Source organism: Rosa chinensis, chromosome 7 (assembly GCF_002994745.2).
Source record: "Rosa chinensis cultivar Old Blush chromosome 7, RchiOBHm-V2, whole genome shotgun sequence".
NCBI classification, from domain to species: Eukaryota; Viridiplantae; Streptophyta; class Magnoliopsida; order Rosales; family Rosaceae; genus Rosa; species Rosa chinensis.
This window is the reverse complement of record NC_037094.1, coordinates 42,693,797-42,719,094: the sequence shown is the minus strand read 5'-3', so window position 1 is coordinate 42,719,094 and position 25,298 is coordinate 42,693,797. Positions and strand designations below refer to the sequence as shown.

The following is a 25,298-nucleotide window of genomic DNA, read 5'->3' as shown; positions in this document are numbered from 1 at the left end:
TTGGAACTTGAGCACCGTAAAGATGGGATCCTGATTCATCAATTAGCTTATACCCAAAAGATGCTTAGGCGTTTCAACACTGACAAGATTAAGCCTTCAAGCACCCCAATGGTCGTCCGTAGTCTTGATCCAAAGAAGGATCCATTTCGTCCAAAAGATGATGATGAAGAAGTGCTAGAGGCAGAAGTGCCCTACTTAAGTGCAATAGGCGCATTATTATACTTAGCACAATGCACAAGACCGAACATCTCATTCGTTGTGAACTTGCTAGCTAGATATAGCTCTGCGCCAACACGATGCCATTGGACTGGTGTTAAAGATATCTTTCGATACCTAAGTGGTACGATTGATATGGGCTTGTTCTATCCCTACAAAGAGAAGATGGATTCGGGCCCATCGAGTGTCAGGGACGTCATACATGGTGGACTGCGTTCCCTATCCCCATCCCAAAATAATATAAGTGTTTTGGAAGGTTTTACTGATGCTGAGTATCTCTCTGACCAACACAAAAGTCATTCCCAAACTGGTTATGTTTTCACCATGAGTAAGACCTCGATATCTTGGAGGTCCGCTAAACAGACCTTAGTCGCTACGTCTTCGAATCATGCAGATATTATTGCTCTTCACGAAGCAGTTCGTGAATGTATACGGCTTCGATCCATAGTTACTCATGGTCGAAGTAGTTGTGGTTTGAAGTCTACCACAGATGAGCCAACGAGCATTTATGAGCATAATGTTGCTTACATTGAACAAAGGAAGCAAGGCTACATCAAATGCAACAACACCAAGCACATATTGCCTAAATTCTTCTACAATCAACAACAATAGAAACTCCTCAAGATCAAAGTAAATCAGGTTCGATCTGAGGACAATGTGGCAGACTTGTTTACTAAATCATTGCCCAAATCTACGTTCGAGAAACATGTGGCAATAATTGGCTTGCGGAAATTATCTGAACTCCCATGATCGTAGTTATTGGGGGGAGGCGCAGACATCAGAGGGAGATGTCTCCATGTAAATCTCGAAACGTGAATGGTGTGTTGTGCTCTTTTTCCCCTTCGACCGAGGTTATTTTTGTCCCACTGGGTTTTTGTTACTCGGCAAGGTTTTTAGTGAGGCAACGAGAGAAGCACCGCGTTTGGACAACACAAAGGAGAGTGTTCAAGTAAATCTCTATTTTGTGTTTGGCCCAAACTCTAGGTTACTTGACCTAGTGGTAATAGGGTTTAATTAGAAGAATATAGATATTCCTATTCAATGTATGATTACATTTGCTTGTATGATTAAAATTCTATGCATTGTAATCCTCTATATAAAAGAGGGCCCTATTATCAATGTGAATACACGGCGATTTTCTCTCTATTTCCGTTTCTCTAAAATAGAGTTAACTGTTCATCGACCGTTACTGTTCATTGTGGGCGAAAAGATGATTTTACCCTCATTTGAAGTTGTTTTTACGGCTGTGCCACTGACCACCTATTTTCTTTCCATTCCCATCCTCCCTTGTGGACGGAGTTTTTTGCTCTCTCTCTCTCTCTTCTTCCTCCCCCTCCTTCACTCGCTCAGACAACTAAGCGGCTCTTCAATCTCACTAGGACTGGGAACCCGTCGTCGTGGTCAGGAAGAAGGCCGACGAGAAAGCCGTCGACGTTGCTCGCCGTGCTCGATTGATACCGTCAAGAAAGGTCTGTCTTCTTTCTAGGGTCTTGATTTATTATTGTTTTTCGGGGACGGGTGTGGCCGTGGTTAAGCAACCGCCCATGATTGAGATTGACCCAACAAAATCAATCATATTGGAGCAGAAAGAAAGACAGAAAGAGAATTCCTAACAAAACAAAACAAAGAGAGGAAACTATTAGCAGCATCAATTAACGTAATTAAGGAGGTGTAATGCAATTGCAGCCTAGGTCCAAGTTATGGTTTGGGTTAGCTAAATTCATGTCCAGTTTCAACTTCTATGTTTAATTCTTCTGGCTTTTAAGAATCAATGAAAGATTAAAATGCTACTTTGTTAAAGCCTCCCCACCGTGTTCTTCCCCCCTCTTAACACCAACACTACAAGCAGAAATTGCAGTCCTCACTAAGGTTAAGCATAGGCATTTGGTTGCCTATCTTTAAGGATATTGCATTAATGGTAATGAGACTATCTGAAATATCATTTCAATGCAATCATGTGCAGTATATAGTTTGACTGATTGTATATATTATGTCCATTAGAAATCAGTGGTTTTTGGCTTTTCTCTGAGGAATAATACAATAAAGTTTTCTCTTTTTTGGGTTGCGTCTACTATTCTACAATTCAACCTCAGTTTCCTCAAATTCTGTTAACTTCACAATTGAAATTTAATTAGAGAAATAAAGTCAAAATGTAGGGGCATGTAGCTGTAACTCTCACAATTTCTAAAGCCCACCCTCATTTTCCATTCATAAAAATCTCAAGACTATTCTTTCACTTTCTATGTTATTTTTATGATCGATTTAGTTACTTCCCTGCATTTTGTCTGCGTAGCGAAATTCAGTTTTAACAACTAACATGCTTTAGTGGCCATTGTCTTTTGTCACTGAGTTTCTTGGTTTCAATGTTGTGTTTTACAGTGTTTCATATTACTGCTAAAGAGGAGAATAATCTCAGTAATGATGCAATAGCTAAAGATATTAAACAGGTAAATATTTCTCATCAAATTTTCAGAAAAACCATTTCCATAATTTGCATGCTGCCAATAATAACACACATCAGTTAGATTTTAACTCTCAACATTTATTTACATATTTCATACCATGCTTTGGTCATTTGTTCCATCAATAAAAGATTGATATCTTTCCGCTAGACATAAGATAGTACTGCTCATAAATTTCTCTCCCTCTAATTGTATTGATATTATTCCTCACGTACTATCACTTGAAAGTTGGGAATGGAACTGAGCTGCGAGTAAATGTTCAGATTACAATACACTTGGATATGCTCACTTTCAAACACAAATTACATATATGTAGTTGCTCACTTTACGTTTTACAATCTGTCATTTGAACAACTGATATATTACTAGATATAACAACTGATCTAAGCATTTGAATTGGAAGACTAATTTATGCATTTTGTAAATGTTTCAATGTCTGTGTATAGCTGCTGATCAGCTGAAACCATAGTGCTGATGACCGGATGTAATAGGGAGATCAGATTTTAGATCACCAAGCAACTTGCAGCGCATGGACAACTCTTTTAAAGAAGAATCAGGTAGTAGTGTAGTGCCTTAAAGTCACAGGAGGAACAATATAGAGAGATAGAGGCTCTGTAAACAACAGGAAACTTTGTCTCTTATATTTTGCATTACTGTTTGATGCACTATACTGATTAATGTGTGATATATGATGTTTTATCATTTTGATCAAGAATCAAGTCACTTCAGTTATATCTTTCATTATTGCAGATTGTTAGCAACAATAAATCTCGTGGCAAAGCGTGGGTTACCATTGCTATTTGAACTAAAAGCTTTGCTTCCCGTCTAGATTAGAGCCTGTTGTCACTCTCCGATTCTTGTTTCCATCTGCTCCTAAACGGCTACAAAGAAATCTAAAAGGGTCGACTTTATCACCCATCGGATACTAAAAGGTGAGAGCCCTATTTCATTATCTGCTATTAAAAACCCGTAAATCGTTTGAGGCCACTCATTTAGTTGCAGATGCCAAATTACATTGAAGTTACTAGTGTCTTTCGTCTGTCAATTTTGATCTTAGTTGTGTATATGATTACTGTTTGATCAGATGAAGATTTGATCTTAATTATCTGTTGACATAAATTGATTGACTTCTCTCTCCTTCAGATTACCAACACTGGGTTCATGTTTTGTTTTGTTTTGTTTTTCTTTTGGTCTAATCCGGAATTTCTAAATGCTGAAACTGTTGTTTTTGGTTGAATCAGATTGTACCGAAAAGTTCAATTCATAAGCAGACTGGGTTGCTTTGCTGTGTTTGGTGGCCTTTCCAATTCCATATTCAAATTAAACAAAGTAAGAACCATGACATGTTATTTGTTGGAACACATGTGTTTGATTCAAGTTTACTGTTTGCATGGTGAATTGGCAAGACGCCATTACATGACTTAATAGTGTTTTTGGCACAAAAAGAAAAAAAAAAAAAAAAAAGCTTCGAACAGAAGGCTTCAAGGGGAATTAGTAAAATTTTCACAGTGATTTCCATACATGATAGGTTTTCTGTAAGTGTTTGCTTGTGAGAGACTGTTAAATGGGGTCGTTATTTATTGGACAGGGCCCTAAAGTCTCAGACGGCTTTGTCTTTGAGTCGCGTCCTCAATTTTCACACTTTCTGAAAAATGAAGCGCAAGAAATGGTCAGAGCTTGAAGAACAGACCCTTCTCACGAAGTATTCTGAGCTTCTCAGCTCTGGAGCTCTAGCCAAGCTCAAAACCCGTGAGAAAAAATTCAAGCCCATAGCGGAGCATGTTAACTTAGTGCACAACCTTGACGACCCTGTAACCTTCCCTTTCAAATGGTCCTGGCGCGATGTGTCAATCAAGGTCCAAAACATGCGCCACCAGTACCTGGGAGTCAAGCAGAAGATCCGGGTCTCCAAGGACGAGTTCAACTGGAAGGATGGTGAAAATCACTGGGAGAATTTCTTGAAGTACAAGGAAGTGTTTGGTGATGTGGAGCTTGATGGTAAGGGCAAGAGGTCGTGTGAGAATGACAACTTTGATGTTTTTGGGGATTGTGGGGACTTAGGGTTTGGGATTGATTGTGAGGATTTAGAGGAAGAAGAAGATGAAGAAGAAGAAGAACATTTGGAAGAGGAAGAAGAAGATGGTACTGGTGGTGATGACGATAATCGTGGCGAGGAATACCCAGTTGGTGAGTTTGGGGGTGAAAGGGAAATTGGGGACATGGGAATGGCTCAAAAAAGGAAATTGAGTAAGGTTGGATTGCATAAGAGGTTGGGGTTGATGAGTGCTCAGGTGTTGGACTTGCAGAATATGGTTGTGAAGAGGGAAGAGGGGAGGAGAGAGAGGGAGTGTAGGAGAGAGAAAGGTGAGGCTGAGAGAGAGGAAAGGAGGAAAGAAGTTGAGTTCAGGAGAGAGAAGAGGAGGAATGAGCAGGAGGACTTGTTAGAAGATAGAGAATTGGAGTTGCAAGAGAGAGAGGTCATGTGGACAAGAAGGGAGTTTGAAAAAAGGTTGAGGTTACAGGGGGAGTTTGATGAGGAGCATCAGAGGAGGATGAGGATGGAGGAGAGGAGGGAGGAGGAGGAGTTGGAGTGGCGGGAGAGGATGATAGGTTTGCAAATTCAGCATGAGAAGCAAATGATGCAAATGCATGCTGAGGCATGCCAGAACCAAATGCAGATTCTTGGGGTCATGGCTAGGTTTGTTTGTCAATTTTTTGGGTCAATGAATGATGGCCTTGGAGGTGGTTTAGGGACTCTGCCACCTCAAATTTTGCAGAATTTGCAGCATCCAGGTGGACTGGGTGACAATGGCAAGCCGGATTCCAATTCGCCTTCTGAGTTCCTCTAGACTGTAATTTAAACCCCTTGCTACATAGTATATATACTTTAATTTTGGATCTAGTGAATTTTAGGCAGTTGAATTTTTATTGTATTCAATATGTTTGTACTATGGTGATTGAGAACAATAACTTTTCAAAGCTATACTAGCAGTGACTACTCTCAAGTCGTGAACGATGGATAAGTTTTCTTGCGTCACTCAGAATATCATATTTCTAAAACTTCTAAAGAAGTTATTTTTATTTGGATATTTTTGTTTTGTTACTTCATTGTGTTTCTGTACAATGTTAGTTTGGCTTGAACAATGCTTAGCTAATGCATTGCGCGTTCATAGACTTTTGTTCTAGAAGGAATCAAGTCTCCTTATGAGTGACAATCTCTTATACTGTTTCATCCATTCAGTTAATCGTACAATGTAATTTCTTTCCTACCCAATACAAAGAAGGTTTTTTTATTTGTTACTTAGAGTCTGTGCATGTTGGTTATTTGAAATGGTATCCAATTGATGCGGCTGAAAGCAAGCGCATAATTTAACCCTGAAATGTCATTAGTAGTACGTAATAAATAGGGATCGTTCTATTCCGGGGATTGAGGGTACACCTGTCATTGTCAAAAACAAATTAATAAAAGTAAAAAGTATTATTTACAAAAATAAAACAAAGAATAAAAATATATACAAATGAACACAAAAGGGGGTTTTACGATTATTAAATTAAAAACTAAAATAAATAAAATAAAGAAAATGTAAAAACATATATACACTGGTGGAATGAGAGAACAAAGATCAAAACCGAAACTTATAATCAAATTCGATTCAAACCCTAATATTGTTCATCTAAGTCATGAGAAAGGAGTTGATCATGTGAAATATTCGAAAGCAAATGAATTCCCATTTTTTACTTTTCAATGCTAATTAACCTAAGCGAAAGCACCTAGATTAATCCTATCAAACATGCAATCAAACCCTAGAAAGCTAGTCAATCATGTCATGTTTAACGCATTACACATAGAGAAAGGCTATCAACTCAAGTGTGCAACTTAGTATGAAAAAGTCCACCTAATTGCAATCCTCTTTAATTAAATTCGGTTTTTGTCCAAAACCTTTACTACTTCGATTCAAGTTACACAAAACAAAAAGTTGATTTCATGTTCTTAAACCTAGCACCATTCATATCAAAACCCTAAGTGTTTCGAACCACCTAAGATTAAAATACAAAAGATATCTATAAAGCAAATTTAATTAAACAAACTCACATAAGCAACTCTCGAATTACAATAATAGAATCTGAAAATTTCATTCAATCATATAAAATTCCAGAAATAATAACTTTGTTCAATCATGAATGTCAACTAAAGCAAAACCAACGAAATTCAAAACAAGGTTTACAAAGTAGAGGTCGAATTACACCGTGGATGGAAGATGAGAATGGATGATTTTCGTTGGAATCCTTGAAGCTTGAAAGCAAGTCTTCAATGGTGGATGGTGGAGGAATATGTCACGGCTCCTTCTTCTCCCTTCGGCCTTGCTTGAACTCCGTGGCTTGCTTTAGAGGATGGAGAGAATTTTCTGAATTTTTCTAAGGTGTGTGGTGTGTTCTTCTGTTTGATGGTGTGTTGGTGTGTAGAATTGTGTAGAGAATGCTCCTATTTATAGGAGGATGACAACTTAGTCTCCAAGTCTTCAAGATTGATCCACACAGCATTAGCCAATCAACAACGCCACGTCAGCTCTGATATGTCATCCAACCAATAAGAAACCTCCAATTTAACACCTTGATTTAGGGAGATTATTTTTGAATTAATTGCATGATTATTTTCTGATTTATCTCCTCAAATAACTATCCAATCATGCCACACAGCTTCGACCAATCACAGAATGCCATGTCAGCTCTGTTGAGTCATCCAGCCAATCAGAAGCCTCCAAAATAAATCCCATAATCTTTCCAAATATATTATTGCTGATTTTCCCAAGATTTAATCTGATTTTTCTCTTAATTTTCGGCCAAAATATCTTGAGTGAAAATAGGAATGAATCTGGACTTGTTTTGGACTTTTTCTCCCTTAAATCTCTCCATGGCATCATTATCCTTGATCATCTCTTGATTTTTGACATTAACTCCATAATTTCCCATGGCAAAATCAGCTTTAATTCCCACGTCATCATGTGGTCTCCTAATGCCTTCAGGTTTCCTAGCCTCATCAGGATTCCTGCGTTGACTGGGATTCCTAGTCGGACCAGGAAAACTCCATTTCTTCATTTCACTCATTTCTTCTCCATTTATTTCAATGTACCTATAAAATAAAAACTAAATTAAAAATGATTAAATAAAGGAAATAACTAAGAAAAATATGAGGAAATAATTATTAAAACGTCGCATAAAAATGCTCCTATCAAATTCCCCCACACTTAGCTTTTGCTAGTCCCTTAGCAAAATCAAAAAAAGACACAAACTTAGACTCAACGAAAACTTAAAGAAAAAAATACAAAACGTTACGACATACAAGGACTCTATTGCCTTTCAACATTTTGTCTCAGAAATCTCTTACTTTCACAACATCAAGATTAGCACTCAACCAAGAATCAATGTTTAAGCATTCGAGAGTTAATTAAAACATATAATCACACTACACAAGGAGGATTGGTTGTAACAATGGTGATGGGTGGCTAAGCATGCTTCAGACAAGTATGATCAATCCTCACAAGGTATATCACTCTTTCTTCTCTCAGAATTCAAGGCAATGCTTAAAAGCTTATATCACTCAATTATATGTGAGAGAAATATTTGAGGCAATCAATAGCTCACATATATAAGAAACGAAAAGCACTTGTGAATATAATTTTTTTTTTTCAAAGATCTCATGAAAGATATCAACTACTTGCACAGATAGACCCTAGCCATATGTTCAACTCTTGTAACTCATCTCCACATCAAAGGTTGTCCCATCTTAAGGATCAAAAAGGTCTTATTAAGGGTTGTAATGGGGCCAAGGCTCACGGTTTTAAGAAATGAAAGGGTAAGGAATTTAACAAAGTGTCCTAAAAACCTAGCAGAGCTCATGTCACTGTAGAGACTTCTAGAAATCCACCAAGGCATAGCAAAACGTCATGATCCCATAGAAGTAAAGGGCCATATGTCTTCATTTGGGCCCTAACTTCACTCTAAACTTCCTTTGAACTCTAGTCAATTGGACAAAGGCCAAATTTTTCTGTAATGGGCCTTCAATTAAAACAAACTCCAAACTCACCAAGTATGGGGAACTAAAATCCATAGACATTTTTCTTTCTTTCTTTTTCTTTCTAGCCGTGTACAATTTTTTTTTTTTATTTCTTTTTCACGGCTTTCACATACATTTTTTTTATGGACAAGTCTACCCCCACACTTGAACTTTCACCTCTTCTCAATTTTCATTCTCAATGCCAAATCCTTAAGTAAAGTCCCCAAAAGATAGCTCCACTAAGTTTTTAGAACAAAGGGTAGGAGTGTAGCTATACTAAGGTTCAGGGTTAAGGATTTTAAGGGTGATGAAAGAAAAGGCTTAATGTAGGCTCAAAGGGGTTTATCTAGGGGAGTCCCACGACGGGCACAAAGGGGACACAGGCTTATTGGCAATGGTGATAATTCCTAGGGTGCCTCATCCTTTCCAGAATCAGGGCCAATATTGACAAACGTCTCAACAAGTACAAGAGTGAATTCTAGCATTCTCTAGTCCATCAAACTTAATCTATGGCAAGTAATCAATCAAATGAAAGAATAATGAGATCATCAAAACATCGCCAAGAAATAAGAATATATTTTTCATTATCACTCCAAGAAAAAGGGACATGGGCTCAATATCTCACATGGGTTTATATGAATCAAAACTCATCTTAACATGCTCATATTCTGTACCAAGTACGAAATCCATATCCACTAACATGCATACATTTTTCATATATCTCAATTAACCAAAGAATACCATTTAAAATCATCTCAATTTGTGATCCTCTTTTAATCATAATTTCAGAGATATAGAATCATCCTAGACAGTTGAAAGGCATCCTAAGACTAAAAAAAAAACAAAAACAATTTTTAAACAATTTTTTTTTTTTTTGACATTTTTTTTTTTTTTTCAATATTTTTTGTATTTTTTCATTATATATGACTCAAAAGACAAAATATAAATCCCTTCCCCCACACTTAAATATTGCATTGTCCTCAATGTAATCAACATAAGCATGCAATGAAACAAATAAGCATATAGGAAGGATTTACGAAAACAAATAAAAACAAAAGAGAAAATTTAAAAAATAAAAAGAAATAGGGAAGAGAAAGCAAATCTGTATTTGGACTCTTCACAGCTGCTTTGAATTGGGTTGCCTCCCAAGCAGCGCTTGAGTTTAACGTCTTTCAGCCAGACAGTATATTAAATAAAGTTAGTAACTATAATTAACAAAGAAATACAAATATATAAACAAGTAAAAGAATTACAAACTACAAATATAATTAACAAGTACATTGTACACAAGACACAAGTTAGGTACACAAGTGAGTAAAAAAAAACATGAAAAATATTTACACAAATGTTTTTTTTTTTTTTTTAGCTTAGTGTATCACAAGATTTTCTTTTGTATAAATATTTGATATCAATCTAATTCCAAGCGGTAAATCAAGTGGACATGCGGCCCAAGTATAGTCGCCTAGACACAAAGTCCCTCTTACATCCTTTGGGCAACCTTACTGAAATGGCCAGGTGGGGGAGGACGAACACGAGAGGAAAAATCCATTTTGGCATGAGCTACTCCCACATAGTGGTTTAGGCCCATTTGTAAGCACTTTGGATTCAAAAACCCGTCATGAACGTTGTCCCCTTCTAGACACCATCCACATAGGCTATACTTACTGATGAAAAAGTCTAAGTGTGAAGACAGTTCAACAATGTTAATAAAGGCCGCCCTCAACCTTAAGGGACCTGGACTAGGTACCAATAAGGGGTTTAGGCCAATATTAAAAAACGACTTCACCTATTCCTTCTTTAATTTACAACTCACAATTAAAATTCGTATTCAAAATATAAAAAAAAAAATCCTAATTAACTATTAAACTAAATTTACAAACAAGTTTTTTTTTATCACAATACAAACATAAACATATTAACAAGTGATTTTTCAATCCCCGGCAACGGCGCCAAAAATTGATACGCTAAAAGCAAGCGCGCAATTTAACCCTGAAAATATCGTTAGTAGTATAATCAAATAGGGATCGTTCTATTCCGGGGATTGAGGGTACACCTGTCATTGTCAAAAACAAATTAATAAAAGTAAAAAGTATTATTTACAAAAATAAAACAAAGAATAAAAATATATACAAATGAACACAAAAGGGGGTTTTACGATTATTAAATTAAAAACTAAAATAAATAAAATAAAGAAAATGTAAAAAACATATATACACTGGTGGAATGAGAGAACAAAGATCAAAACCGAAACTTATAATCAAATTCGATTCAAACCCTAATATTGTTCATCTAAGTCATGAGAAAGGAGTTGATCATGTGAAATATTCGAAAGCAAATGAATTCCCATTTTTTACTTTTCAATGCTAATTAACCTAAGCGAAAGCACCTAGATTAATCCTATCAAACATGCAATCAAACCCTAGAAAGCTAGTCAATATGTCATGTTTAACGCATTACACATAGAGAAAGGCTATCAACTCAAGTGTGCAACTTAGTATGAAAAAGTCCACCTAATTGCAATCCTCTTTAATTAAATTCGGTTTTTGTCCAAAACCTTTACTACTTCGATTCAAGTTACACAAAACAAAAAGTTGATTTCATGTTCTTAAACCTAGCACCATTCATATCAAAACCCTAAGTGTTTCGAACCACCTAAGATTAAAATACAAAAGATATCTATAAAGCAAATTTAATTAAACAAACTCACATAAGCAACTCTCGAATTACAATAATAGAATCTGAAAATTTCATTCAATCATATAAAATTCCAGAAATAATAACTTTGTTCAATCATGAATGTCAACTAAAGCAAAACCAACGAAATTCAAAACAAGGTTTACAAAGTAGAGGTCGAATTACACCGTGGATGGAAGATGAGAATGGATGATTTTCGTTGGAATCCTTGAAGCTTGAAAGCAAGTCTTCAATGGTGGATGGTGGAGGAATATGTCACGGCTCCTTCTTCTCCCTTCGGCCTTGCTTGAACTCCGTGGCTTGCTTTAGAGGATGGAGAGAATTTTCTGAATTTTTCTAAGGTGTGTGGTGCTGTTCTTCTGTTTGATGGTGTGTTGGTGTGTAGAATTGTGTAGAGAATGCTCCTATTTATAGGAGGATGACAACTTAGTCTCCAAGTCTTCAAGATTGATCCACACAGCATTAGCCAATCAGAAACGCCACGTCAGCTCTGCTATGTCATCCAACCAATAAGAAACCTCCAATTTAACACCTTGATTTAGGGAGATTATTTTTGAATTAATTGCATGATTATTTTCTGATTTATCTCCTCAAATAACTATCCAATCATGCCACACAGCTTCGACCAATCACAGAATGCCATGTCAGCTCTGTTGAGTCATCCAGCCAATCAGAAGCCTCCAAAATAAATCCCATAATCTTTCCAAATATATTATTGCTGATTTTCCCAAGATTTAATCTGATTTTTCTCTTAATTTTCGGCCAAAATATTCTTGAGTGAAAATAGGAATGAATCTGGACTTGTTTTGGACTTTTTCTCCCTTAAATCTCTCCATGGCATCATTATCCTTGATCATCTCTTGATTTTTGACATTAACTCCATAATTTCCCATGGCAAAATCAGCTTTTCCCATAATATCTCCCACGTCATCATGTGGTCTCCTAATGCCTTCAGGTTTCCTAGCCTCATCAGGATTCCTGCGTTGACTGGGATTCCTAGTCGGACTAGGAAAACTTCATTTCTTCATTTCAGCTCATTTCTTCTCCATTTATTTCAATGTACCTATAAAATAAAAACTAAATTAAAAATGATTAAATAAAGGAAATAACTAAGAAAAATATGAGGAAATAATTATTAAAACGTCGCATAAAAATGCTCCTATCAAATTCCCCCACACTTAGCTTTTGCTAGTCCCTTAGCAAAATCAAAAAAAGACACAAACTTAGACTCAACGAAAACTTAAAGAAAAAAATACAAAACGTTACGACATACAAGGACTCTATTGCCTTTCAACATTTTGTCTCAGAAATCTCTTACTTTCACAACATCAAGATTAGCACTCAACCAAGAATCAATGTTTAAGCATTCGAGAGTTAATTAAAACACATAATTACACATACACAAGTAGGAGTTGGTTGTAACAATGGTGATGGGTTCTGTAAAGCATGTTTCAGACAAGTATGATACAATCCTCACAAGGTATATCACTCTTTCTTCTCTCAGAATTCAAGGCAATGCTTAAAAGCTTATACACTCAAGTATATGTGAAAGATAGCAAGTATATCACATATTATATGAAACGAAAGCACATGCATACATTTTTCTTTTAAAGATCTCATGAAAGTACCAACTACTTGCACAGATGGACCCAAGCCATATGTTCAACTCTTGTAACTCATCTCCACATCAAGGGCTGTCCCATCTTAAGGATCAAGAAGGTCTTCTCAAGGGTTGTAATGGGGCCATGGCTCAAGGTTTAAGAAACGAAGGGTAAGGAATTTAACAAGGTGTCCTCAAAACCTAGTAGAGCTCATGCAGATGTAAAGAGACTTCTAGAAATCCACCAATTATGCAAAAACGTCACTTCCCATAGAGGTTTATAAAGGGCCTAATGTCTTCATGTTGGGCCCTAACTTCACTCTAAACTTCCTTTGAACTCTAGTGAATTGGACAAAGGCCAAATTTTTTGTAATGGGCCTTCAATTCAAAACAAACTCCAAACTCACTGAGTATGGGGACTAAAATCCATAGACTTATTTTTCTTTCCTTCCTTTTTCTTTCTAGCCGTGTAAATTTTTTTTTTTTTTTTTTTTTTTTTTACGGCTCCACATACATTTTTTTTATGGACAAGTCTACCCCCACACTTGAACTTTCACCTCTTCTCAATTTTCATTCTCAATGCCAAATCCTTAAGTAAAGTCCCCAAAAGATAGCTCCACTAAGTTTTTAGAACAAAGGGTAGGAGTGTAGCTATACTAAGGTTCAGGGTTAAGGATTTTAAGGGTGATGAAAGAAAAGGCTTAATGTAGGCTCAAAGGGGTTTATCTAGGGGAGTCCCACGACGGGCACAAAAGGGGACACAGGCTTATATGGCAATGGTGGTAATTCCTAGGGTGCCTCTGTCCTTTCCAGAATCAGGGTCATATATTGACAAACGACTCAACAAGTACAAGAGTGAATTCTAGCATTCTCTAGTCCATCAAACTTAATCTATGGCAAGTAATCAATCAAATGAAAGAATAATGAGATCATCAAAACATCGCCAAGAAATAAGAATATATTTTTCATTATCACTCCAAGAAAAAGGGACATGGGCTCAATATCTCACATGGGCTTTTATGAATCAAAACTCATCTTAACATGCTCATATTCTGTACCAAGGTTACGAAATCCATATCCACTATTGATGCATATACTTTTCATATATCTCAATTAACCAAAGAATACCATTTAAAATCATCTCAGTATTGTGATCCTCTTTTAGCCATAATTTCAGAGATATAGAATCATCCTAGACAGTTGAAAGGCATCCTATGACTAGAAAATAAAAACAAAGGACTAAGACTCAATAAATAAAAGCAACGAAATTTTTTTTTTTTTTTGACATTTTTTTTCAATTTTTTTGTATTTTTCAGTATATATAACTCAAGACAAAAGTATAAATCCCTTCCCCCACACTTAAATATTGCATTGTCCTCAATGTAATCAACCATAAGCATGCAATGAAACAATTAAGCATATAGAAAGGAATTTACGAAAAACAAAAACAAAAGAGAAAATTTGAAAAATAAAAGAAATAGGGAAGGAGAAAGCAAATCTGTGTTATTGACTCCTTCACAGCTGCTTCTGAATTGGGTTGCCTCCCAAGCAGCGCTTGAGTTTAACGTCTTTCAGCCAGACAGAATAGATATTAAAAAGTTAGTAACTATAATTAACAAAGAAATACAAAAAAAAAAATATATAAACAAGTAAAAAGAATTACAAACTACAAATATAATTAACAAGTACATTGTACACAAGACACAAGTTAGGTACACAAGTGAGTAAAAAAAAACATGAAAAATATTTACACAAATGGTTTTTTTTTTTAGCTTAGTGTATCACAACATTTGTTACATTTTCTTTTGTCATAAATATTATTGATATCAAATCTAATTCCAAGCGGTAAATCAAGTTGGACATGCGGCCCAAGTATAGTCGTCTAGACACAAAGTCCCTCTTACATCCTTTGGGCAACCTTACTGAAATGGCCAGGTGGGGGAGGACGAACACGAGAGGAAAAATCCATTTTGGCATGAGCTACTCCCACATAGTGGTTTAGGCCCATTTGTAAGCACTTTTGGATTCAAAAACCCGTCATGAACGTTGTCCCCTTTCTAGACACCATCCCACATAGGCTATACTTACTTGGATGAAAAAGATCCTAAGTGTGAAGACAGTTCAATGAATGTTAATAAAGGCCGCCCTCAACCTTAAGGGACCTGGACTAGGTACCAATAAGGGTTTTAGGCCAATATTAATAAACACGACTTCACCTATTCCTTCTTTAATTTACAACTCACAATTAAAATTCGTATTCAATAATATAAATAACAACCTAAGTAATTAATTAACTAATTAACTAATTAACTAACAAATTAGAGAATTACAAACAATTACAAGAGATTTTTTTTTTTTCGATCACAAAATAAACAAAACAATTATTCACATATTTAACAAGTGATTTTTCAATCCCCGGCAACGGCGCCAAAAATTGATGCGGCTGAAAGCAAGCGCATAATTTAACCCTGAAATGTCATTAGTAGTACGTAATAAATAGGGATCGTTCTATTCCGGGGATTGAGGGTACACCTGTCATTGTCAAAAACAAATTAATAAAAGTAAAAAGTATTATTTACAAAAATAAAACAAAGAATAAAAATATATACAAATGAACACAAAAGGGGGTTTTACGATTATTAAATTAAAAACTAAAATAAATAAAATAAAGAAAATGTAAAAAACATATATACACTGGTGGAATGAGAGAACAAAGATCAAAACCGAAACTTATAATCAAATTCGATTCAAACCCTAATATTGTTCATCTAAGTCATGAGAAAGGAGTTGATCATGTGAAATATTCGAAAGCAAATGAATTCCCATTTTTTACTTTTCAATGCTAATTAACCTAAGCGAAAGCACCTAGATTAATCCTATCAAACATGCAATCAAACCCTAGAAAGCTAGTCAATCATGTCATGTTTAACGCATTACACATAGAGAAAGGCTATCAACTCAAGTGTGCAACTTAGTATGAAAAAGTCCACCTAATTGCAATCCTCTTTAATTAAATTCGGTTTTTGTCCAAAACCTTTACTACTTCGATTCAAGTTACACAAAACAAAAAGTTGATTTCATGTTCTTAAACCTAGCACCATTCATATCAAAACCCTAAGTGTTTCGAACCACCTAAGATTAAAATACAAAAGATATCTATAAAGCAAATTTAATTAAACAAACTCACATAAGCAACTCTCGAATTACAATAATAGAATCTGAAAATTTCATTCAATCATATAAAATTCCAGAAATAATAACTTTGTTCAATCATGAATGTCAACTAAAGCAAAACCAACGAAATTCAAAACAAGGTTTACAAAGTAGAGGTCGAATTACACCGTGGATGGAAGATGAGAATGGATGATTTTCGTTGGAATCCTTGAAGCTTGAAAGCAAGTCTTCAATGGTGGATGGTGGAGGAATATGTCACGGCTCCTTCTTCTCCCTTCGGCCTTGCTTGAACTCCGTGGCTTGCTTTAGAGGATGGAGAGAATTTTCTGAATTTTTCTAAGGTGTGTGGTGCTGTTCTTCTGTTTGATGGTGTGTTGGTGTGTAGAATTGTGTAGAGAATGCTCCTATTTATAGGAGGATGACAACTTAGTCTCCAAGTCTTCAAGATTGATCCACACAGCATTAGCCAATCAGAGAACGCCACGTCAGCTCTGCTATGTCATCCAACCAATAAGAAACCTCCAATTTAACACCTTGATTTAGGGAGATTATTTTTGAATTAATTGCATGATTATTTTCTGATTTATCTCCTCAAATAACTATCCAATCATGCCACACAGCTTCGACCAATCACAGAATGCCATGTCAGCTCTGTTGAGTCATCCAGCCAATCAGAAGCCTCCAAAATAAATCCCATAATCTTTCCAAATATATTATTGCTGATTTTCCCAAGATTTAATCTGATTTTTCTCTTAATTTTCGGCCAAAATACTCTTGAGTGAAAATAGGAATGAATCTGGACTTGTTTTGGACTTTTTCTCCCTTAAATCTCTCCATGGCATCATTATCCTTGATCATCTCTTGATTTTTGACATTAACTCCATAATTTCCCATGGCAAAATCAGCTTTAATTCCCCATAATATCTCCCACGTCATCATGTGGTCTCCTAATGCCTTCAGGTTTCCTAGCCTCATCAGGATTCCTGCGTTGACTGGGATTCCTAGTCGGACTAGGAAAACTTCATTTCTTCATTTCAGCTCATTTCTTCTCCATTTATTTCAATGTACCTATAAAATAAAAACTAAATTAAAAATGATTAAATAAAGGAAATAACTAAGAAAAATATGAGGAAATAATTATTAAAACGTCGCATAAAAATGCTCCTATCAAATTCCCCCACACTTAGCTTTTGCTAGTCCCTTAGCAAAATCAAAACAAAGACACAAACTTAGACTCAACGAAAACTTAAAGAAAAAAAATACAAAAACGTTACGACATACAAGGACTCTATTGCCTTTCAACATTTTGTCTCAGAAATCTCTTACTTTCACAACATCAAGATTAGCACTCAACCAAGAATCAATGTTTAAGCATTCGAGAGTTAATTAAAACACATAATTTACACATACACAAGTAGGAGTTGGTTGTAACAATGGTGATGGGTTCTGTAAAGCATGTTTCAGACAAGTATGATACAAATCCTCACAAGGTATATCACTCTTTCTTCTCTCAGAATTCAAGGCAATGCTTAAAAGCTTATACACTCAAGTATATGTGAAAGATAGCAAGTATATCACATATTATATGAAACGAAAGCACATGCATACATTTTTCTTTTAAAGATCTCATGAAAGGTACCAACTACTTGCACAGATGGACCCAAGCCATATGTTCAACTCTTGTAACTCATCTCCACATCAAGGGCTGTCCCATCTTAAGGATCAAGAAGGTCTTCTCAAGGGTTGTAATGGGGCCATGGCTCAAGGTTTAAAGAAACGAAGGGTAAGGAATTTAACAAGGTGTCCTCAAAACCTAGTAGAGCTCATGCAGATGTAAAGAGACTTCTAGAAATCCACCAATTATGCAAAACGTCACTTCCCATAGAGGTTTTATAAAAGGGCCTAATGTCTTCATGTTGGGCCCTAACTTCACTCTAAACTTCCTTTGAACTCTAGTGAATTGGACAAAGGCCAAATTTTTTGTAATGGGCCTTCAATTCAAAACAAACTCCAAACTCACTGAGTATGGGGACTAAAATCCATAGACTTATTTTTCTTTCCTTCCTTTTTCTTTCTAGCCGTGTAAATTTTTTTTTTTTTTTTCTTTTTTTTTTTACGGCTCCACATACATTTTTTTTATGGACAAGTCTACCCCCACACTTGAACTTTCACCTCTTCTCAATTTTCATTCTCAATGCCAAATCCTTAAGTAAAGTCCCCAAAAGATAGCTCCACTAAGTTTTTAGAACAAAGGGTAGGAGTGTAGCTATACTAAGGTTCAGGGTTAAGGATTTTAAGGGTGATGAAAGAAAAGGCTTAATGTAGGCTCAAAGGGGTTTATCTAGGGGAGTCCCACGACGGGCACAAAAGGGGACACAGGCTTATATGGCAATGGTGTAATTCCTAGGGTGCCTCTGTCCTTTCCAGAATCAGGGTCATATATTGACAAACGACTCAACAAGTACAAGAGTGAATTCTAGCATTCTCTAGTCCATCAAACTTAATCTATGGCAAGTAATCAATCAAATGAAAGAATAATGAGATCATCAAAACATCGCCAAGAAAATAAGAATATATTTTTCATTTATCACTCCAAGAAAAAGGGACATGGGCTCAATATCTCACATGGGCTTTTATGAATCAAAACTCATCTTAACATGCTCATATTCTGTACCAAGGTTACGAAATCCATATCCACTATTGATGCATATACTTTTCATATATCTCAATTAACCAAAGAATACCATTTAAAATCATCTCAGTATTGTGATCCTCTTTTAGCCATAATTTCAGAGATATAGAATCATCCTAGACAGTTGAAAGGCATCCTATGACTAGAAAATAAAAACAAAGGACTAAGACTCAATAAATAAAGCAACGAAATTTTTTTTTTTTTTGACATTTTTTTTTCAATTTTTTTGTATTTTTCAGTATATATAACTCAAGACAAAAGTATAAATCCCTTCCCCCACACTTAAATATTGCATTGTCCTCAATGTAATCAACCATAAGCATGCAATGAAACAATTAAGCATATAGGAAAGGAATTTACGAAAACAAAAACAAAAGAGAAAATTTGAAAAATAAAAGAAATAGGGAAGGAGAAAGCAAATCTGTGTTATTGACTCCTTCACAGCTGCTTCTGAATTGGGTTGCCTCCCAAGCAGCGCTTGAGTTTAACGTCTTTCAGCCAGACAGAATAGATATTAAAAAGTTAGTAACTATAATTAACAAAGAAATACAAAAAAAAAAAAATATATAAACAAGTAAAAAAGAATTACAAACTACAAATATAATTAACAAGTACATTGTACACAAGACACAAGTTAGGTACACAAGTGAGTAAAAAAAAACATGAAAAATATTTACACAAATGGTTTTTTTTTTAGCTTAGTGTATCACAACATTTTGTTACATTTTCTTTTGTCATAAATATTATTGATATCAAATCTAATTCCAAGCGGTAAATCAAGTTGGACATGCGGCCCAAGTATAGTCGTCTAGACACAAAGTCCCTCTTACATCCTTTGGGCAACCTTACTGAAATGGCCAGGTGGGGGAGGACGAACACGAGAGGAAAAATCCATTTTGGCATGAGCTACTCCCACATAGTGGTTTAGGCCCATTTGTAAGCACTTTGGATTCAAAAACCCGTCATGAACGTTGTCCCCTTTCTAGACACCATCCCACATAGGCTATACTTACTTGGATGAAAAAGATCCTAAGTGTGAAGACAGTTCAATGAATGTTAATAAAGGCCGCCCTCAACCTTAAGGGACCTGGACTAGGTACCAATAAGGGTTTAGGCCAATATTAATAAACACGACTTCACCTATTCCTTCTTTAATTTACAACTCACAATTAAAATTCGTATTCAATAATATAAAAACAACCTAAGTAATTAATTAACTAATTAACTAATTAACTAACAAATTAGAGAATTACAAACAATTAACAAGATTTTTTTTTTCGATCACAAAATAAACAAACAATTATTCACATATTTAACAAGTGATTTTTCAATCCCCGGCAACGGCGCCAAAAATTGATGCGGCTGAAAGCAAGCGCATAATTTAACCCTGAAATGTCATTAGTAGTACGTAATAAATAGGGATCGTTCTATTCCGGGGATTGAGGGTACACCTGTCATTGTCAAAAACAAATTAATAAAAGTAAAAAGTATTATTTACAAAAATAAAACAAAGAATAAAAATATATACAAATGAACACAAAAGGGGGTTTTACGATTATTAAATTAAAAACTAAAATAAATAAAATAAAGAAAATGTAAAAAACATATATACACTGGTGGAATGAGAGAACAAAGATCAAAACCGAAACTTATAATCAAATTCGATTCAAACCCTAATATTGTTCATCTAAGTCATGAGAAAGGAGTTGATCATGTGAAATATTCGAAAGCAAATGAATTCCCATTTTTTACTTTTCAATGCTAATTAACCTAAGCGAAAGCACCTAGATTAATCCTATCAAACATGCAATCAAACCCTAGAAAGCTAGTCAATCATGTCATGTTTAACGCATTACACATAGAGAAAGGCTATCAACTCAAGTGTGCAACTTAGTATGAAAAAGTCCACCTAATTGCAATCCTCTTTAATTAAATTCGGTTTTTGTCCAAAACCTTTACTACTTCGATTCAAGTTACACAAAACAAAAAGTTGATTTCATGTTCTTAAACCTAGCACCATTCATATCAAAACCCTAAGTGTTTCGAACCACCTAAGATTAAAATACAAAAGATATCTATAAAGCAAATTTAATTAAACAAACTCACATAAGCAACTCTCGAATTACAATAATAGAATCTGAAAATTTCATTCAATCATATAAAATTCCAGAAATAATAACTTTGTTCAATCATGAATGTCAACTAAAGCAAAACCAACGAAATTCAAAACAAGGTTTACAAAGTAGAGGTCGAATTACACCGTGGATGGAAGATGAGAATGGATGATTTTCGTTGGAATCCTTGAAGCTTGAAAGCAAGTCTTCAATGGTGGATGGTGGAGGAATATGTCACGGCTCCTTCTTCTCCCTTCGGCCTTGCTTGAACTCCGTGGCTTGCTTTAGAGGATGGAGAGAATTTTCTGAATTTTTCTAAGGTGTGTGGTGTTGTTCTTCTGTTTGATGGTGTGTTGGTGTGTAGAATTGTGTAGAGAATGCTCCTATTTATAGGAGGATGACAACTTAGTCTCCAAGTCTTCAAGATTGATCCACACAGCATTAGCCAATCAGAGAACGCCACGTCAGCTCTGCTATGTCATCCAACCAATAAGAAACCTCCAATTTAACACCTTGATTTAGGGAGATTATTTTTGAATTAATTGCATGATTATTTTCTGATTTATCTCCTCAAATAACTATCCAATCATGCCACACAGCTTCGACCAATCACAGAATGCCATGTCAGCTCTGTTGAGTCATCCAGCCAATCAGAAGCCTCCAAAATAAATCCCATAATCTTTCCAAATATATTATTGCTGATTTTCCCAAGATTTAATCTGATTTTTCTCTTAATTTTCGGCCAAAATACTCTTGAGTGAAAATAGGAATGAATCTGGACTTGTTTTGGACTTTTTCTCCCTTAAATCTCTCCATGGCATCATTATCCTTGATCATCTCTTGATTTTTGACATTAACTCCATAATTTCCCATGGCAAAATCAGCTTTAATTCCCCATAATATCTCCCACGTCATCATGTGGTCTCCTAATGCCTTCAGGTTTCCTAGCCTCATCAGGATTCCTGCGTTGACTGGGATTCCTAGTCGGACCAGGAAAACTTCATTTCTTCATTTCAGCTCATTTCTTCTCCATTTATTTCAATGTACCTATAAAATAAAAACTAAATTAAAAATGATTAAATAAAGGAAATAACTAAGAAAAATATGAGGAAATAATTATTAAAACGTCGCATAAAAATGCTCCTATCACCAATGTTATTATGCCACTAAAGTACTGTTTTGCCATAATTTTGGATGCTTATTCTGGATGGGGTTTGATATTAAGAAATGATTCCAGTCAGGGATATAGAAGTATTTCACATGATAGAAATCATTCAGATGTTGAAGTATTACCAACGGCAGTAAAGTTTCTATCATTATCCTTGTACATTCAATTCTCATTCTATAATTTGTGCTATGTAATATACTTTTTCTTTTAAATGTATCTTCAGACTTTTCTACTAGCATCTTCATTTGTTTCTCATCATTCAGTACTGAGGATCACACAACCCTTTGGTACGTCAATTATCTTTCTCTTTATTTCTTTTATCTTTTGATTATCTGTTCCAGCTCCCATAGTTTCCTGCCTGGAATTCCCTGCTATAAAATTTGTTATAGTGTTTGTCACAGGATATAGAATTTGAGTATTGCACGATTTAAAGCTTGCTTTTATCTTTGAATATTCTTTTCTCTTTGTTTTTCAATTTTATTTTTCTAGTAATTTATTTTTGTTTTAATAATATTGATGTTAGGGTTATATTTATCTTAAGTTTTCAAGGTATGGTTGCTTACTGTATTAGTTACCTGGGCTTCTAAACTTAGTTAAGATGGTCTCAATAGCTTCAAGGGTTTGTCATTGACTTTCACAACTGATTACTTAAAAAAGTTATGCCGCATTGATTATATTTGTTGTTTAGGCTTTACTTTTCAATTTCAAAAGCTACAATCCCTTAAATGGCCGTTCTTAAAACCTAAAGGCTGGTAGCTGTTGCATGCTTCCTTTTAAGGTACTTCTGATGAAGAATATAAATGGAAGACCTCTAGGGTTATCCAAAGCCTCATAAAAAAGGTTCCAAACCCGCAGACCTGGTTTAGGAGTCTGTAGATGGTGATGGATGTTGGGTTCTGGTTCTAGCGTGGTTTGGGGAAGTTTAATAATGGCTGGCATATTTAGGATTTCTTCTTAATGCAGAATAGAACGGTTCTTTATTATTTGGATTTTATTAGGATTATTTTATTCTAGTTGTTCTGAATTATCTTAGCCTCCTATATAGAGGCCCTGTGATCTTTGCAGTTCAGATTTGAAGATGTTTAAAATTAAAAGCTTTTGCTTCTCTCGAGGTTTGTGTGATGCAACATAACCTAGGTCTGATGCCTAGAACCGTACTGGCGTAATGTCAGATAATGAAAAGCTTGAGAATTGAGATAAATTTGCTTCATCATTGTTCCCCATGATCCTTTTTGACTGAATTTTGATGATGATCCAAAAGTTTTGCCTCTTTGTTTTGGTTTGCACTTGCCCTTTGTGGTGCAAGTGCTCTTATTGAGTGTAGCAAATTTAAACACTTCAGAGATTTACTGAGTTAATCAAACACAAGAATTTTGTTAATCACTATTCATTGATATTTCTGAATAGACCATAAGAAGAATGAGGATAGTGGGACTGACGGGTGGGATTTCATCTGGGAAGAGTACTGTCTCAAATCTCTTCAAGGCCCATGACATTCCTGTTGTCGATGCCGATCTTGTGGCTCATGTAAGTGATGAGCAAAGCTGAAGCATACTAACTTTGACAATTATGAAAAATATGTGAATCAGTTCTCTTTAGCTCTTTCATGAACTGAGTATCTTTGGTTTCAGGATATATTGAAGAAGGGAACTGGTGGATGGAAAAAGGTTGTTTCAGCATTTGGGCAGGGTGTTTTGCTACCTGATGGAGAAGTTGATAGACCTAAACTAGGACAAATTGTATTCTCTAATCCCGAAAAGCGTCAACTTTTAAACCGGTATGTACATTCTCGCAGATTACCTAATTTTATTATGTGATCTCGCTTAGAGTATCTCTTTGTAACACCATTAGATGTAAACAAGGGCATTGTCTATAAACTATTTTGAGTTATACCTGGTGTGGTGGAGCAAATCATATTGTTTTACAGATTGCTTGCTGAAAGTCGGTGGTTTTAATTTTGGTTAATAATAATAACAGGATATTATTATCTTGAGATCACTTTCAAAAATGCCTGAATTGATGTAATAAGCTTTAGGAGGCCAAGGTAAGAAATATTCCTTATGGTGGGGAAATTATAAACAGTCAAGTTTTGTAATACTCACCCCAGTTTTGAGTTGTGTAGCAAGGGAAAATAAGCAAATTCCCTCTAGTCAAAATTGCCTAGGTTTTGTCAGAATTTCTCAAATGCTTTATCAGAGATTATGCGTTGGAGTGCCTTGTAATAAAAATTACATGCCCTATCGACTTTAATGTCTATGTTTTATCTTTTTGCAGACTACTGGCTCCTTACATATCATCTGGAATCTTTTGGGAAATTTGGAAGCTATGGTTGAAGGGGTTTAAGGTTATTGTTCTTGATGTCCCTCTATTGTTCGAGGCCAAGATTGACAGATGGACCAAGCCTGTTATTGTTGTATGGGTCGATCCTGAAACACAGCTCCAGAGACTCGTGTTGAGGGACAGAACAAGTGAGAATGATGCTCGAAAACGGATAAATGCTCAAGTGTCACTCGATTTAAAGAGGACCATGGCAGACATTGTGATTGATAACACTGGATCACAAGAGGATTTAAAAGACAAGTTTAAAACTGTGCTATTTGAGGTCACAAAGCCCTTGACATGGACTGAACTTTCGCTTTCTCGCCAAGGTGCTTCATCTGCTCTTGTCTCCATTATCGTAGGTGTTCTTATGTTCAGAAAAGTTTATAATAGTGATAGTAAATTATAACAACCTTGGAGTTGTACTTGTGGAGATATTGATATAGATCTCCCTGTATCTGGTAGTAGCTCTTTACCTTCCGCCAACTTCCAGAACTGATTTCCATGTCCTCCCCATCATTGGGAATAAGGAAGAAGATCCATCTCATTTTTATGCTACCTATGAAGAATAAAAATGCAATTAAAATTGGTTAACATAATATAACCATACACGAATTGAGTTTATTGATGAATAAATGATAAATTAAGTTGATAGGCTCTGACCTTGCTCTTGCTTGAGCCTGAACCATTAAGCCTTTTATTCTTTGCACTTGGCTACCATAATCGTGTCACAGAGGACGAGAGCAGCACCAGTTTAAGTTGGTTAAATCTCTAACCAATGGATTAGTCTACTTCACTCAACAA

The 25,298-nt window shown here is 35.5% G+C and overlaps 1 protein-coding gene across 9 annotated transcripts; it reads left to right on the top strand.

Annotated features, from left to right (window-relative positions):
* The first annotated feature begins 1,513 nt into the window (after window positions 1-1,513).
* On the top strand, window positions 1,514-25,089 carry LOC112176488 (dephospho-CoA kinase). 9 transcript variants are annotated; one of them, XM_024314434.2, is made up of 10 exons: window positions 1,514-1,685; window positions 2,596-2,663; window positions 3,125-3,235; window positions 3,429-3,610; window positions 3,920-4,007; window positions 22,245-22,308; window positions 22,399-22,462; window positions 23,583-23,702; window positions 23,807-23,952; window positions 24,450-25,089. In XM_024314434.2, exons 8-10 carry the CDS (start codon window positions 23,595-23,597, stop codon window positions 24,901-24,903), a joined length of 708 nt encoding a protein of 235 aa, XP_024170202.1. In that variant the 5' UTR covers window positions 1,514-1,685; window positions 2,596-2,663; window positions 3,125-3,235; window positions 3,429-3,610; window positions 3,920-4,007; window positions 22,245-22,308; window positions 22,399-22,462; window positions 23,583-23,594; the 3' UTR covers window positions 24,904-25,089. The 9 variants fall into 9 exon arrangements, with proteins under 9 accessions (XP_024170202.1, XP_024170203.1, XP_024170206.1 ...); XM_024314435.2 differs by having other exon boundaries at window positions 23,544-23,702; XM_024314438.2 differs by lacking the exons at window positions 22,245-22,308; window positions 22,399-22,462.
* The last annotated feature ends 209 nt before the right edge of the window (window positions 25,090-25,298 follow it).